The sequence below is a fragment of the Heptranchias perlo genome, chromosome 1, assembly GCF_035084215.1.
Source record: "Heptranchias perlo isolate sHepPer1 chromosome 1, sHepPer1.hap1, whole genome shotgun sequence".
Lineage (NCBI taxonomy): Eukaryota > Metazoa > Chordata > Chondrichthyes > Hexanchiformes > Hexanchidae > Heptranchias > Heptranchias perlo.
The window spans coordinates 53,357,439-53,373,470 of record NC_090325.1 but is presented as its reverse complement, the minus strand read 5'-3'; the positions used below and the strand labels follow the sequence as shown (position 1 = coordinate 53,373,470).

The 16,032-nt window shown below is 46.5% G+C and overlaps 1 protein-coding gene across 1 annotated transcript; it reads left to right on the top strand.

Moving 5' to 3' along the window:
• The first annotated feature begins 12,565 nt into the window (after positions 1–12,565).
• LOC137326829 (P-selectin glycoprotein ligand 1-like) lies at positions 12,566–13,048 on the top strand. Its single transcript, XM_067992551.1, has one exon. The coding sequence runs from the start codon at positions 12,566–12,568 to the stop codon at positions 13,046–13,048; it is 483 nt and encodes a 160-aa protein (XP_067848652.1).
• The last annotated feature ends 2,984 nt before the right edge of the window (positions 13,049–16,032 follow it).

Below are 16,032 nucleotides of genomic sequence, written 5' to 3'. Positions count from 1 at the left end.
TATTCATTCATGGGATGTGGGCGTCGCTGACAAGGCCAGCATTTATTGCCCATCCCTAATTGCCCTTGAGAAGGTGGTGGTGAGCCGCCTTCTTGAACCGCTGCAGTCCGTGTGGTGAAGGTTCTCCCACAGTGCTGTTCGGTAGGGAGTTCCAGGATTTTGATCTAATATAAAGACAGTCCAAAAGACCCACAAGCAAAAAATCTACAAGTTGTTGTGTATCTTGATAGTTAAAAGGAATAGATACCTTTCTTCATTTTTATTATCAAAAGCAAAATACTGCGGATGCTGGAAATCTGAAATAAAAACAGAAAATGCTGGAGAAGTTCAGGCAGCATCAGTGGAGAAAGCAACAGAGTTAACATTTCAGATCGAAGACCTTTCATCTGAAGTGAAAGATGTTAAAAGAGTTAAAGTTTTTGAGCAAGTACAGAGCCAGGGAAAGGGGGGAGGGAGGGGAGGGGAGGGGAGGAAAGAACAAAAGGGAAGTTCTATGATAGGATAGAGGGCACAAGTGATTAAATGACAAAAGGGATGATGGTGCAAGGAAAGGAAGGTGGTAATGGGACAGGTTAAGAAACAAACAGTAGCAGCTGTAAATGGCATTTTCGTTATGATCTGGGCTCTAATCAAATACTTTTCTCATGCCTAACACAAAAGTCAGCTTCCATAGGCAAACACTTTCACTCCCTTTGTCCGACCTCATGTGCAATCTGGGATAGCTTGCCCTAACCAAACAGTAGAGTCATTTATGGCTCTCAATTACCCATAGGATTACCATTACACACCAACATCATTTCAGGGGATTTTTAATGTCAATCACCCAGCACAGTTTCATAACAAACTAATGCTTCCAAACAAGTTTATTCGCAGAAAGTCATTTCCAGTAGCAAGCAGTGACAGCCTTGAATCAGTTCATGAAAGGGCTAAACAGAAATACCAATCAGCTGAGTTCCTTTGAGCTGCTTTATTAACTGACCTTTCCAGTAATAGATAGAGAAATACTTCTCACTGGGATGGTCGCAGGCCGATCCCTACTGGCTATAGTCATTCTCAGAATTATGTAGGCATTCCTACTTATGGAGTTTGCGACTTGCCTCTGTGTCTGTTGTGACTAGGTGAAAACTGTAATTGATAAGGCAAAGGTGAATCCAAAGAGCTTCTACAAATACATCAAGGGCAAAAGAGTAACTAGGGAGAAAGTAGGGCCTCTGAAGGATCAACAAGGTCATCTATGTGCGGAACCACAAGAGATGGGTGAGATCCTAAATGAATATTTCGCATCGGTATTTACGGTTGAGAAAGGCATGGATGTTAGGGAACTTGGGGAAATAAATAGTGATGTCTTGAGGAGTGTACATATTACAGAGAGGGAGGTGCTGGAAGTCTTAACGCGCATCAAGGTGGATAAATCTCCGGGACCTGATGAAATGTATCCCAGGACGTTATGGGAGGTTAGGGAGGAAATTGCGGGTCCCCTAGCAGAGATATTTGAATCATCCACCGCTACAGGTGAGGTACCTGAAGATTGGAGGGTAGCAAATGTTGTACCTTTGTTTAAGAAGGGCGGCAGGGAAAAGCCTGGGAACTACAGACCGGTGAGCCTGACATCTGTAGTGGGTAAGTTGTTAGAGGGTATTCTGAGAGACAGGATCTACGGGCATTTGGAGAGGCAGGGACTGATTAGGAACAGTCAGCATGGTTTTGTGAGAGGAAAATCATGTCTCACGAATTTGATTGAGTTTTTTGAAGGGGTAACCAAGAAGATAGATGAGGGCTGTGCAGTAGACGTGGTCTACATGGACTTTAGCAAAGCCTTTGACAAGGTACCGCATGGTAGATTGTTACATAAGGTTAAATCTCACGGGATCCAAGGTGAGGTAGCCAATTGGATACAAAATTGGCTTGATGACAGAAGACAGAGGGTGGGTGTAGAGGGTTGTTTTTCAAATTGGAGGCCTGTGACCAGCGGTGTGCCTCAGGGATCGGTGCTGGGTCCGCTGTTATTTGTTATTTATATTAATGATTTGGATGAGAATTTAGGAGGCATGGTTAGTAAGTTTGCAGATGACACCAAGATTGGTGGCATCGTGGACAGTGAAGAAGGTTATCTAGGATTGCAACGGGATCTTGATAAATTGGGCCAGTGGGCCGATGAATGGCAGATGGAGTTTAATTTAGATAAATGTGAGGTGATGCATTTTGGTAGATCGAATCGGGCCAGGACCTACTCCGTTAATGGTAGGGCGTTGGGGAGAGTTATAGAACAAAGAGATCTAGGAGTACAGGTTCATAGCTCCTTGAAAGTGGAGTCACAGGTGGATAGGGTGGTGAAGAAGGCATTCAGCTTGCTTGGTTTCATTGGACAGAACATTGAATACAGGAGTTGGGATGTTTTGTTGAAGTTGTACAAGACATTAGTTAGGCCACACTTGGAATACTGTGTACAGTTCTGGTCACCCTATTATAGAAAGGATATTATTAAACTAGAAAGAGTGCAGAAAAGATTTACTAGGATGCTGCCGGGACTTGATGGTTTGACTTATAGGGAGAGGTTGGATAGACTGGGACTTTTTTCCCTGGAGAGTAGGAGGTTTCGGGGTGATCTTATACAAGTCTATAAAATAATGAGGGGGCATAGATTTAAGGTGAGAGGGGAGAGATACAAAAGGGTCCAGAGGGGCAATTTTTTCACTCAAAGGGTGGTGAGTGTCTGGAACGAGCTGCCAGAGGCAGTAGTAGAGGCGGGTACAATTTTGTCTTTTAAAAAGCATTTGGACAGTTACATGGGTAAGATGGGTATAGAGGGATATGGGCCAAGTGCAGGCAATTGGAACTAGCTTAGTGGTATAAACTGGGCGACATGGACATGTTGGGCCGAAGGGCCTGTTTCCATGTTGTAAACTTCTATGATTCTATGATATATCAAAAATTTCTGATCCTTATACTCCTAAAATCCTTTGAAATATAGTCATGCCTTTTAGAAGACAATTAACCTGGGACGCAAAGGTACTCTTCTTGAACGGTGCACAGTCTATTCCATAACACATATACAAAGACATGCCAATGGCCACATCTGGGTGTAGAAACTCTTATGTGTTGCACCCATTATTGGGGCATAAAACGTGCATAACGCATAGTAATTTAGTAATGGGATGGTCTGCACCCAATCTGCACAAGTTTCTCACTTTAAGCATTTGGTGGAGAGCCTCGCCCACTGGGAGTGCATTGAGGAAACTTGGGCTCACCCTGCATTTAATTTTCTGACCATTTATATTGATGCTCAGGAAATTGTGCATTGCATGCCTGAATTTTCGATGTCTGCTTCTGGTGGGCAGAGCTTTCTGCAGAGTGTGATGTTGGAAATTACCTCATATTTATTTGACTTTGCCCAAGGTGATCAGGAAAGTTGTGGAGGCACTGCTAAATTTGTGGAGCCGTTCACTCCATCATATCAGTGCTGGCTCTTTGCTGGAGAAATCCAAAACTAATCCCACTGCTCCACTCTCTCCCCATAGCCCTGCATCTTTCTTTGCTTCATGTGTTCATCCACTTTTCCCGTAAAAGGTGCAATTGTCCTTGCTTTCTCACTTAAAATCGCCTCCCCACCCCCATCACCTCCATCCCTCAGGATCACCTCCACAACTCTCCTGATCACCTTGGGCAAAGTCAAAAGAATATGAGGTAATTTCCAACTTCACACTCTGCAGAAAGCTCTGCCCACCAGAAGCGTACTTCGAAAATTCAGGTATGCAATGCACAGTTTCCTGAGCATCGATATAAATGGTCAGAAAATTAAGTGCAGGGTGAGCCCAAGTTTCCTCGATGCACTCCCAGTGGGTGAGGCTCTCCACCAAATGCTTGAAGTGAGAAACTTGTCCCTTATAATTCAATTTCAAACTAGTTGCACGATGGTATCTTTCTTATGCAGTCCAAAGAAACGGCTCATAAACTGTGAATATAAACTATCCCTCTTTTGTTCTAATGCAAACAAGAAAATGCTTATAAAATGAATGGAAATAATTACATATAACTAAAAACAGCACAGTGTTGGGGAGGGGCAGAATAAAAGCGGTGCTGCCCATGTCAAACAGCAAATATTTGTATTGTGTTTGAGTAGGGGATTATGTGGCGCCTGAGAGACTAAACATTTAAATCACGTGGACTGTTTTCTATAATAAATAATTATGGGACACTGAAAATATTTTGAATGTGTTCTTACAAGGATATTTTTTACGCAGCGAGTTGTTACTGTCTGAAAGGGAATTAGATAAATACTTGAAGGGGAAAATTTTGCAGCGCTATGGGAAAAGAGCAGGAGAGTGGGACTAATTGGATAGCTCTTTCAAGGAGCCAGCACAGGCACGATGGGCCAAATAGCCTCCTTCTGTCCTGTATCATTCTATGATTGTATGATATTGGATTATTTTATCTGTTGTGTTACTGAATCAATTTGCATTACATAGGTATACTGAACTTATTTTGTGTATATTCTGTTTATTTTGCACAAATCTAATTAAATTCCTATGATTTTTTTTTCAAGCTTAGTGACAAAGTTTAAAGAAGGACATATTTGTAAAATTCTAGATATATTAAAGGTTAACAAAATCTTTAAAGCAAAGTTTGCTACATACTATTGCCATCTCATATACTGGAAAGTCCTACAAAGTTGTACTTATGTCCAATAGTGGTTGCTTATGTTAACCTTCACTTCCTACCTCCTGCCTCTGCCTCCTAATTATCACAAGCTAGGCACAGATGAGGGAGGCCATTAGGCCCATCTTAGTTCATCCATCCAGAATAAAATAAACTTATATTCCCTATTATGTCATCTAAATGTCTCTTCAATCAATCTATGCTTTTTATCTCCACGATCGTATCCAGAAGACCATTCCAAGTGTTGATCACCACATTAACTTATTTCTGACATCTCTCCCAAATTGTCTTTTCTCAAATTTTAACCTATGCCCTCTTTTTCTGGTATCCTGGCTTATCTTGAAGTACTACGGCAACCATTTAGTATCTTGTATGCTTCTATAAGGTCCTCTCTCAGTCACCTTCAGTCAAGGATAAAGAACTTCAGTTTCCCTTGTCTTTCTTCCTAACTTAATTCATTGACTCCAGAAATCAGCCTCGTGTTGCCTCCAGGGCTTCAATTTTTTGCCCTTTTCGGTGCATTTTGGACACCTGTCTGACTGGGAAGGCCGGTAATCCCAGCGGATGCTGCCCACTCTGGCGGGTGTCAAGCTCCCTTCCTCTGGCAATGTACCAGGAGGGTTCTCATCGGCTCATTTGCCAACCCATCACCTCCCATCCTTACCTTGCTCCCTGCACTCTGCCATCGGTGGCAGAACTTTGAGCCATTACACTCCTGCGATTTGGAGCGCTCCCACCTTGTCATTTGTGAGATTGTAATGATAGGGCAAACATCTAGGATAATTACAAAAAGAATTAAAGGGGTGGTTGAAAAAATGTCTTTACACAGACGGTGGTTAGAATCTGGAATTCTCTGTCACAAATCATCATTGAAACAGAGTCCAAGGGCATCATTTTAGCATCCGCTATCGGGTGCGTTCCTGGCAGGGGGGCTCCGAAAATCGGAGAATCCCGGAGCGGGACCGGAACCCGGCTCCAACCCGCCCACTTCCGGGTTCCCCACTGACGCGCGGGCATGCGCGTGCAGCCCCCGCTGGTGGGACTCCCGCAGGCAATTAAAGCCAGCGGGATGCCACTTGAAAGTATTTATCTTGCTTGTTCAGGTCATTAACTGACCTGATTAAGGGATTATGTGAGGAGGGGTGGGATTTTATAGAAAACTGGGACTGTTTCCCACACTGGGGGAAACACTCCCAGTTCAAATGGACGTGTTGCAGCTGTCAGCCTGTGGCAGCTGCAAAGGTCCATTTGACAGGTGGTGGGGGGAGACCCTCACTCATTGCAGGAGGCCACTCTGTCACTTGCGACAAAGTTTAGCCTCCACCACCCTCCTCCTGACAATCAAAGTCACCAACTTGCACACTCACCCCGGGGTCCAGAGACATGGACCTACCTTGCGGACCCCCTCAGACGTACATCTTCCGGATGGGGGCCGCCGTAGCTGCAGTCATGACCTCCTCGGAGGGCGAACAGCATCACCAGCCTCACCATCCACGCCGTCCACCTCTGAAACGTGGAGCTCCACAACAGAGTGCTGTGACACATCCACCTGTACAGCAGGAGGGAGGGCTACCACAGAAAGAGATGCGTCGCAGAGGGCACTACCCTCGCCACAGGGTCCACAGACCGAGGCCCAGCTTCCTGGACCTCTCTGAGCAGCAGTGCACACGGAGGCTCAGAGTCACTCGACATGTAGTCGTGGACATCTGCAGCCTCCTTCATGCCGAGCTGCTCCCGGCTGGCCCGAGCACCATCTTCTTACCTGTCGCTGTCAAAGTCACCACTGCCCTCAACAACTTCTCCTCCGCATCCTTCCAGGGTGCCACCGGGGACATCACCGATGTCTCTCAGCCGTCTGCACAAAAGAGCCCTGCAAATACACCTACACCCACTCTGCAGTGACACAATGGGTGGCATCAGTTGTGGGTCTTCATAGTGATCCTCAGGAAAGGGCATTATTGAACAAACAAGACAAGATGCGCAAAGACATGGCATTAGTGGTGCCAATATAATATGTAATGTGAGTTGGTCAGAAATTAAATATAAGTAACAACCATGACAAACCCTCAAACACCCTTGTGCATCCCCTTCATGCTGACGGCACATTTACCTTACGCTGCCTACTGCACATATGTGATGCATGCCCTGTGGCTGCAGCACAGGTAGTGGCAGGTTGAATGAGGCTGACCGTGAAAGAGATGCACGAGAGGGTGAGTATGGGATAGAGCCATGAGATTGTATGAGGATTGAGTTGAGTGGTAGTGGTGGGATGAGTACTGGCGAGGTGAGTAGGTGCAGGTAAGATGAGGATGGGGTTTGAGTGGGTGTGAGGGGTGATGTGACAGAGTAGTGTTGGCAGTGCAGAAGGAGATGTGGGGTGGGGGCGGTGATGTGGCAGATGGAGTGTAGGGGAATGAGTAAGTGTACTCACTTTGGCTGACCTACTGAGGTCATTGGAGTGCCTCCTGCACTGTATGCAGGTGCGTGATATGTTGGTGGTGCAGGTGACCTCCTCTGCCACCTCGAGCCAGGCCTTCCTGGTGGCAGAGGCAGGCCGCTTCCTCCCTCCCGTCGGGGGGGAAGATCTCTGTCCTCCCCCTCCTCATCACTACATCTATTGATAACTGGAGTGAGGCATCATTAAACTGGGAGCAGCCTTCCCCCTGGGCTGCTCCATGCTGTAATTTTTTTCTATTTGTTGCAGCATCTGTCAGTGGAGGACTGCCCCTTTAAATAGAGCTCCTCCAGCTGACAGATTTTACTGCACATGCACAGCCCGCCCAACGCGCAGATCAGCAGTGGGGAACCCGGAAGAACAGGTAAGTGGATCCAATTGGGCTGCGATCGCGCGGGGAGCTGACTAATTTCACCGGGCGCGTTACCCACGCGCCCAATAGCCTCCCCGCCGCGAACCCGCAGCCCTGCTAACATCGAGCCCCATATATTTTTTTAAAATGGAATTAGACAGTTGCTTGAAAAAGAGAAATATTAAAGAGTAGGAGGAGCAAGGAGAGTGGGGTTAGACAGGTGACTCATGTGGAACAAAATACTGACACAAACTTGATGGGCTGAGTGGATTGTTTTTGTGCTGTAACATTTTATGATTCTATCTCCCTCTCTGCCTTCACAAACCTCCTAAAAATGTTTCTCTTTGCCCAAGCCTTTGCTCCTTTCCTAAATATTTCATCTAGTTTTCTGGTACTCAGTGTTGATCTTTTTTTCCCTTGTCAATCTGTCTTGAGATCTTTCTTTATTTGAGCAGCAGTGTAGAACTTTAAGTTGTAAACAATTTTACAACACCAAGTTATAGTCCAGCAATTTTATTTTAAATTCACAACGTTCACCTGAGGAAGGAGGAAGCCTCCGAAAGCTTGTGAAATTAAAATAAAATTGCTGGACTATAACTTGGTGTTGTAAAATTGTTTACAATTGTCAACCCCAGTCCATCACCGGCATCTCCACATCAGAACTATAAGTTGTACATAATGCACCTTAAAGACATAGTAGAACTAGCACCTAGAAACTGGTATAACTGGAAAAATGTACCATTTCATAGGTTGCAACACATAATTGTGTCACAGGATATCCCAGCTGTAATGCTTTTATTTTACGGTAAAACATTGATCTCATTTGTGTCTTTTATTAAATTCGTTCTTTCCCTGTGCATGACTGCACAGGAAATAGTAGTTGTAACACTTTGCTTTGGCTCTTGTTCAATGGACTGGGGTTGCTTTAGTTTGAAGCCATACAACTCCACAAAACCTAACATCAAGCTGACCGTGCTATTTAAAGTACTGTGGGTATGCACAGGAAATGATACTGAGCTGGTTTCTCATATATGAGCTACTTCACAAAGGCTACTGTCTGCAGGTAGACAATGACTCCATTAGCCTTTTACTGCTTGAATGCTTTGTTGCATGCGATACTCTAGTATGCTTACCATCTGTTTAAACAGGAGAGGCTTTACACAGCACTTCATAGCTAGATAGCAGCAGAGAAACCTGGCAATAATGAAAAGGTTGGTAGATAAATAGCAATAAAAATAGCCAGGCAAAACTGGCAAAGAGGATTCAGCTGTAATACTCTTACACTGGGCTGGTGGTGAAGAAACTACAGATGGCCTCGGTATTCCTGAGCCCGGGAGGAGAAAAGCATCCAAATGTCCCTGATTTTTTTTAAAAATGAGAATCGAAGGTGAAAGGCCAAGGCCCATCGTGCAAGAGACCACCAAGATAGAAAAGAGCAATAGAGAAGATAAGGCAAATTCATAGCTTGGATTTTAAAATCCTAATCATTATATATAACAAAAATTAAATATTTTCGTCCTTAATGTATCATATTGTTTGTTTCTTTCAATCTGTCACTGTATGTACAGGGTTAAAATCCAAGTTCGCGCACAAATAATATAGACCAGCTTGATCTGATACTTAATAGCCTCTGAGCAAACATTATTATGCCTGTGTCAGGTATCCAAGGGAGGGGCCAAGCCATTTAGCTCAAATACAGTGATCCTGTGCGAGTCAGGTAGGTATGGGAACCCAGGATGTAGTGATGGAGGAGCCTCAGCCCTTCACCTTGTCCAACAGGTACGAGGTGCTTGCTGCCTGTATGGATGAGATCAAGGACTGCAGGGAGGATGGGCAAACTAATCACGGCACCATGGTACAGGGGGTCATTCAAGTGGGGGAAGTAAAAAGGAATGTGGTAGAGATGGGAAATAGTATAGTCAGGGGGATAGATGCTGTTTGCTGCAGCCGCGAGTGGGAGTCCCGAAGGTTGTGTTGCCTGTCCGGTGCCAGGGTTAAGGATATCTCCTTGTGACTGGCAAAGAACTTGAAGCACGAGGGGATGGATCCAGTTGTCGTGGTCCACATAGGAACTAATGATATAGGTAGAACTAGGGATGAGGTTCTGCTGAGGGAGTTTGAGGAGCTAGGGTCCAAATTAATAAGCACAACCTCAAACGTAATAATCTCTGGATTACTACCTGAGCCACGCACTGACAATACAGAGCTAGGTGGGAAAGTAAGCTGTGAGGAGGACACAAGGAGTCTTCAAATGGATATAGACAGGTTAAGTGAATGGGCAAGAAGGTGGCAGATGGAGTATGTTGGGAAATGTGAGGTTATTCAATTTGGTAGGAAGAATAGAAAAACAATATTTTTTAAATGGTGAGAAACTATTAAATGTTGGTGTTCAGAGAGATTTGGGTGTCCTAGTACAAGAAACAAAGAAAGTTAGCTTGCAGGCACAGCAAGCAATCAGGAAGGGAAATGATATGTTGGTCTTTATTGCAAGGGGATTGGAGTACAAGATAAGGAAATCCTGCTACAATTGTACAGGGCTTTGACGAGACTACACCTGGAGTGCTGTGCACAGCTTTAGTCTCCTTACCTAAGGAAGGATATACTTGCCTTCGAGGTGGTGCAACGAAGGTTCACTAGATTGATTCCTTTGATGAGAGGGTTGTCCTATGATGAGAGATTGAGTAGAATGGGTTTATATTCTCTGGAGTTTAGATGGATGAGAGGTGATCTCATTGAAACATATAAGATTCTGAGGGGGCTTGACAGGGTAGATGCTGAGAGGTTGTTTCCTCTGGCTGGAAGTCTAGAGGGAGGGGACATAGTCTCAGGATAAGGGGTCGGCCATTTAAGACTGAGATGAGGAGGAATTTCTTCACTCAGAGGGTTGTGAATCTTTGGAATTCTCTACCCCAGAGGGCTGTGGATGCTGAGTCGTTGAATATGTTCATGGCTGAGATCGATGGATTTTTGGACTCTAGGGGAATCAAGAGATATGGGGATCGGGTGGGAAAGTAGAGTTGAGGTCGAAGATCAGCCATGATCTTATTGAATGGTGGAGCAGGCTTGAGGGGCTGTATGGCCTACTCCTGCTTCTATTTCCTATGTTCTTATGGATGTTTATTTGAATATGTTTGTTTGGCAATTCTTTTTGAGTTTAAGAGCTACCGATTCAAATTTCCTTTATACGAAACAAATTTTTAACATAGCCGGAAAATTCTTTGGCGGACTTTTTGGGCCTGATTTGGGATGAGATTGAACATCTTGCCAGTCCAGCTGACCCTGTCCCACTTTCGGGGGTCAGGGGCACTTGCATGGATAGGAAATAATAGTTGTATCTGATGCACTAAACTTCAAGGTGAACTGGACCTGGCTTTATTAGCTTGGAGCTGGGAACCCAGCATGCCTACAGATATTCGCGTGGGGAACCCGGAAGCCAAATGTGTGCGTGGCCAGCACTTGTTAAAGGCGGCTTGCACCTCTTAAAGGGGAGGTGCACAGTCAATTGAGAGCAGTGCAGGAGGGCAAGAAGTATTGCTGGACTTGCAAGAGAGCGCGCCCCAAGGTTCTTTGATGACTTACTGGAGGCCCTGGTGGAGGTAGTGGACGAAAGGAGGGCCATCCTGTACCCGCAGGGTGGTAGGAGGCCCTCCAGACACCAGCTGGACAGGCAGTGGGAGGCTGTGGCCGAGGAGGTGACAACCAGGAGTTCTGCACCGCGCATGTGGGTGCAGTGCTGAAAAAGGTTCAATGATTTGACACGAGTGGTCAAGGTGAGTGAATGCAAGTGTCAAGTGGCACATCCAACCAACTGCACCACTGCTCCAGGCACGACACCCCTCCCATCACCCACCCACCAACAAAAGCTGCCCATCCATACGCAACGCTGCACTTCGCATGCTGCATCTCACCCTCACATAATACCACACTCGGAGGCCACACAACCACCATTCACACTGGCAGCTATTCTTCCATGACAGGCACATCATCCTAGCAGGATGCTGACTGACACTCTGTCTTGCAGGAGAAGGTGGCGCATAACAGCCAGCAGCTGAAGAGACCTGAGGGAGGACAGGCACGCTTACATGTCCTCACCCCCCTGGAGGAGATGGTGCTGCAGATCATGGGGTGGGCTATCGCTGTGGCCGTGACCACTGGCGGCGCTGGAGGTCCCGACGAAGGGGGGTCTCTGCATACCTAATGCTACTTCTCATTTCCCACATCTCCCTCATCCCACAATCTTTTCTGACTCACGTGCTGCAGATGGTGTCAGCATGCATGTCTTACTTGCTCCTCTCCCTGGTCAACAACTCAACCTGTTTCCCTTTGTCATTGCAGATACTGAAGAATACGTGGTGGCACCGTCCGAGGAGGAGGAGGACGAGGAAACTGAAGCCACACCGTCACTCGATCTGACACTCGCTTCCACCAGCTCAGAGACTGACACTGCGTATCCTTTAGAGGTTAGGTTAGAGGAGGGATCTGTATGTGGTGAGACACCGAGCACACGTGCACAGGAGCCAGGGCGGGGTGAATGGATACCACTGGTGCCAGCTCACCGGAGGGCAAGGTCACTCACTAGTTCTGCTGCCGAGGTGGCGATGACTTCGATGGGCCAGGCTACAGAAGACAGCTGATGGGCGTACACCACCAAATGCTTGGGGCACTGGAAAGTCTGCCTGAAAGCCTGCGCACAATGTCAAGGGACATGGAGAAGTCCACTTTGAACTTGGCACAGGACTTTGCACGGAGCTTGGAGCCCATCCTTACCCATATGGAACGTGGTCAGCTCCATCAGCACACCTGAGGAACCCACCATGATGCAGCGTCTGATGGCCGATGTTGCGGTTTCCATTGCAGCACAAATCGATGTCATCAAAGCTCCGCAAGCTTTGGTTGAAGCTCAGACTGCTGCGATGGAAGCTCAGACTGCTGCGATGGAAGCTCAGACTGCTGCGATGGAAGTGCAGACTGCTGCAATGGAAGCTCAGACTGCTGCAATGGAAGCTCAGACTGCTGCAATGGAAGCTCAGACTGCTGCAATGGAAGCTCAGACTGCTGCAATGGAAGCTCAGACTGCTGCAATGGAAGCTCAGACTGCTGCAATGGAAGCTCAGACTGCTGCAATGGAAGCTCAGACTGCTGCGATGGAAGCTCAGACTGCTGCGATGGAAGTGCAGACTGCTGCGATGGAAGCTCAGACTGCTGCAATGGAAGCTCAGACTGCTGCGATGGAAGCTCAGACTGCTGCGATGGAAGTGCAGACTGCTGCGATGGAAGCTCAGACTGCTGCAATGGAAGCTCAGACTGCTGCAATGGAAGTGCAGACTGCTGCGATGGAAGCTCAGACTACTGCAATGGAAGCTCAGACTGCTGCAATGGAAGTGCAGACTGCTGCTATTGTGGCTCTGGGTAGCACTGTGGAATGGGGCTTCCAGGGTGTCACAGCACTCCAGCAATCCATCCTCCACCTGATCACTAAGATTGCGGAGGCACCGGCCCGGGGGAGTGGCAGTGGCACCATGGCAGTCGAACCTGCCTCTCTCAGGATGACAGCCTTCCTGCTCCCTCCCCTGCCACTCCGCTAGTGCCCTTGCTGTTGCTTATCAGCCAGCCAGGCCAGACTGCTGCAGCCAATGCCGAGATGGCGCTGTCTGAAGCCGGGCCCTCCCGGCCCAGAACTACTTGAGGTCGTCCTCCGAGGACATCTGCACGCTCCTTCATTGAAGGTCAGCAGCGTCCCACCACCCATGCTCTAGCCAATGGGAATGCACCCCATAGAAGCACTAGGATAGGTAAAGTCACATGAACAACAGGCATTAAGGGAACGCACAAGGGTGAATAGTCTCAATTTTTTGCATCATTTCATTTGTTTAATTATAAATGTGAATTTGAATTTACATTTAGTGGTGTTTTTTATTTCTGCGATGAGCTGAGGAAGGAAGCAATGTGTAATCATATGGAGGGCAATTTGATGGTCATATGGGAGAGGACAGGTGGGGAGTGTAGGACTGTTGGTGACTTGGGAGATGCCGTTCGTGTTATTGATATCATTCACGGATCAGGTGAGCACACAGAGTCCTGGTGGACAGGGCCAGTGTTCCCTGTTGCCCCCTTGCATCTTCCTCCACTTACCCCTCCGTCTCCTCCTCCTCAGCCTCCTCCTCCTTCTCAGCTCTTCCTCCTATTCCTCTGGCTCAGGGTCTTGCCGGATAATCGGTGGCAAGCACTGTTCCCTCATAATGGCGAGGTTGTGCAGCATGCAGCATACAATGATGAATCTTGACACCAGCTCAGCTGAGTACTGCAAGGCTCCAACAGAACGGTTCAGGCAGCGGAAGCATTGCTTTAGAAGGCCTCAACAACGTTATGTGTGGCTGCATGGCTCTCATTGTAGGCCCGCTCTGCACATGTGCGTGGGTTCCTGACCGGGGTCATGAGCCACCTCATGAGGGGATAGTCCTTGTCACCCAGTAGCCGGCCTTTCACTTGTCAAGCCGGTTCAAAGATAGCTGGCACGTTGGACTGCCGCAATGAATACTGGGACTAGGGGACATAGCCTAAAAATCAGAGCCAGGACTTGCAGGAGTGAAGTTAGGAAATGCTTCTCCATGCAAAGGGGAGTAGAAGTTTGGAATGCTCTTCCGCCAACGGCAGTCGATGCTAGCTCAATTATTAATTTTTAAATCTGAGATTGATAGATTTTTGTTAACCAAAGATATTATGGGATATGGGGCTAAGGTGGGTATATGGAGTTAGGTCACAGATCAACCATGATCGCATAGAATGGCAGACCAGGCTAAATGGCCTACTCCAGTTCCTATCTTCCTATGTTCCTATAATAAAGTTTCAATACTCTACAGGGAGTGGGCAGGCTAGCTGACAGGAAACAGCAAGGGCACTGGTAGAGTGGCAGAGGTGGGATAGGAATTCTGTCATCCTGAGAGAGGACAGCAGGTTCATGTTCCATGGAGCCACTGCCACTTGCTGCCTCCTGTTATGTGCCACCTTCTCCAGCAAGAAAGCGGGACGTGTGTTGGTGAGTATCCTGTAAGATGTTTGGGTGATGTGCCTGTCATGGTTGAATAGCTGGCAGTGTGTGTGATCTGTGAGTTGTGGGAGTGCAACAATGGTAATGTGTGAGGGTGAGAGGAAGCATCTGATTGGAAGAGTTGAGTACTGATTGAAAGAGTTTGTTGATATGTGGGTGATGGGTGGTGTAGTGAGTGGAGCAGTGGATGCAGTTGGTAGGAGATGCCACTTGACAGTTGACCTCACTCACCTTGACCACTCTTGTCAAAGCATTGAACTTCTTCCTGCACTGCATCCATGTTCGTGGTGCTATGCGCCTGGCATTGACTTCGTCCCCTACTCCCTCCCACTGTCTCGGGAACATATGTCTGGAGGGCCTCTTTCCCCTTAGTGCACACTGTCTCACAGGCCCGGTACAAACTCAGATCGACAGGTTGGTGGGGTCTGGCATGCAGATTGGAAGATGTGGGATTTAGTAGTGCGCAACCTTTATTCAATGTTTTAAAATAACTCAACAGTTTATAAATATAAGGACGGGACCTGCATCTGTCTTTTACATGTGGGATGTCTGATCTCCATTCAGACTCCATGCGAACCCATATCTTATATTTTGCAAATATCAGAGTCCCGCAAACGTTGAACAGCCCAGTTGTTGCTTATTAAAAATTCCAGAGGTCCCATCATTACCATGATGCACTGTAATGCAGCACAGATTCACTTCCCAATTGACTTCCACCACTTCCTTCAGCCACACTACACCTCCTCATTAAAAAGTTCAGGCTACAATAATGGTGCTTTAAGTGGTGCTAGCCAGTCGTGATATCTGGGCCCCTTCTGATGAGCAGCCACTCGACAGCGCAGGTAGCGCTGGCTGGACGCAGCAATCAGGTAAATCACCAGGCAACACAAATGTTATGTGCTGCCTGCACCTCAACAACCGGGCCGGTTTCGGGGGTTATCCAATATAATCCCCAACATTTCTTAATTATCATCATATAGCTTTATTAGAGAGGAACCCAGGTCATTATAGATTATAATTTTTTTCTACACTACCATATTCATTGAAAATCACTGCATTCCATTATATGGTAATTGAACTTTGCAATAGAAATTATACATCATAATTATGTAAATGTTCACATTATGGAAGCTACTTTTCCTTGTCATTTGAACAAATATAATTATTAACTGGATAAAATACTGCGGGACTCTGATAGTATGACAAAAATGGAATTTCTTCCTTTGGATATGTATTGTTCAAAGACTGAAGATTTAAAATGGAGGCTTCTCTTTTTGCTAATTACAAAATGGTGGATTAGAGACACTCCATCAGCATGAAATAGTCAGGGTCTCTGCCCACAAATTCAATGATGAAAAATTCTCTTTGATGGGAGGGAGGAAGGAAACTTGATTAAAATGTTAATGAATTTACAGCTTAAAATGCCACTAAGGAAGTGCACTGTTGCAGGCCATTATCTACCAAGGTGTAAAGACAGTTTACATTTTACTTGCTTGACTGCCTCAAGAGATTTTGATTTAC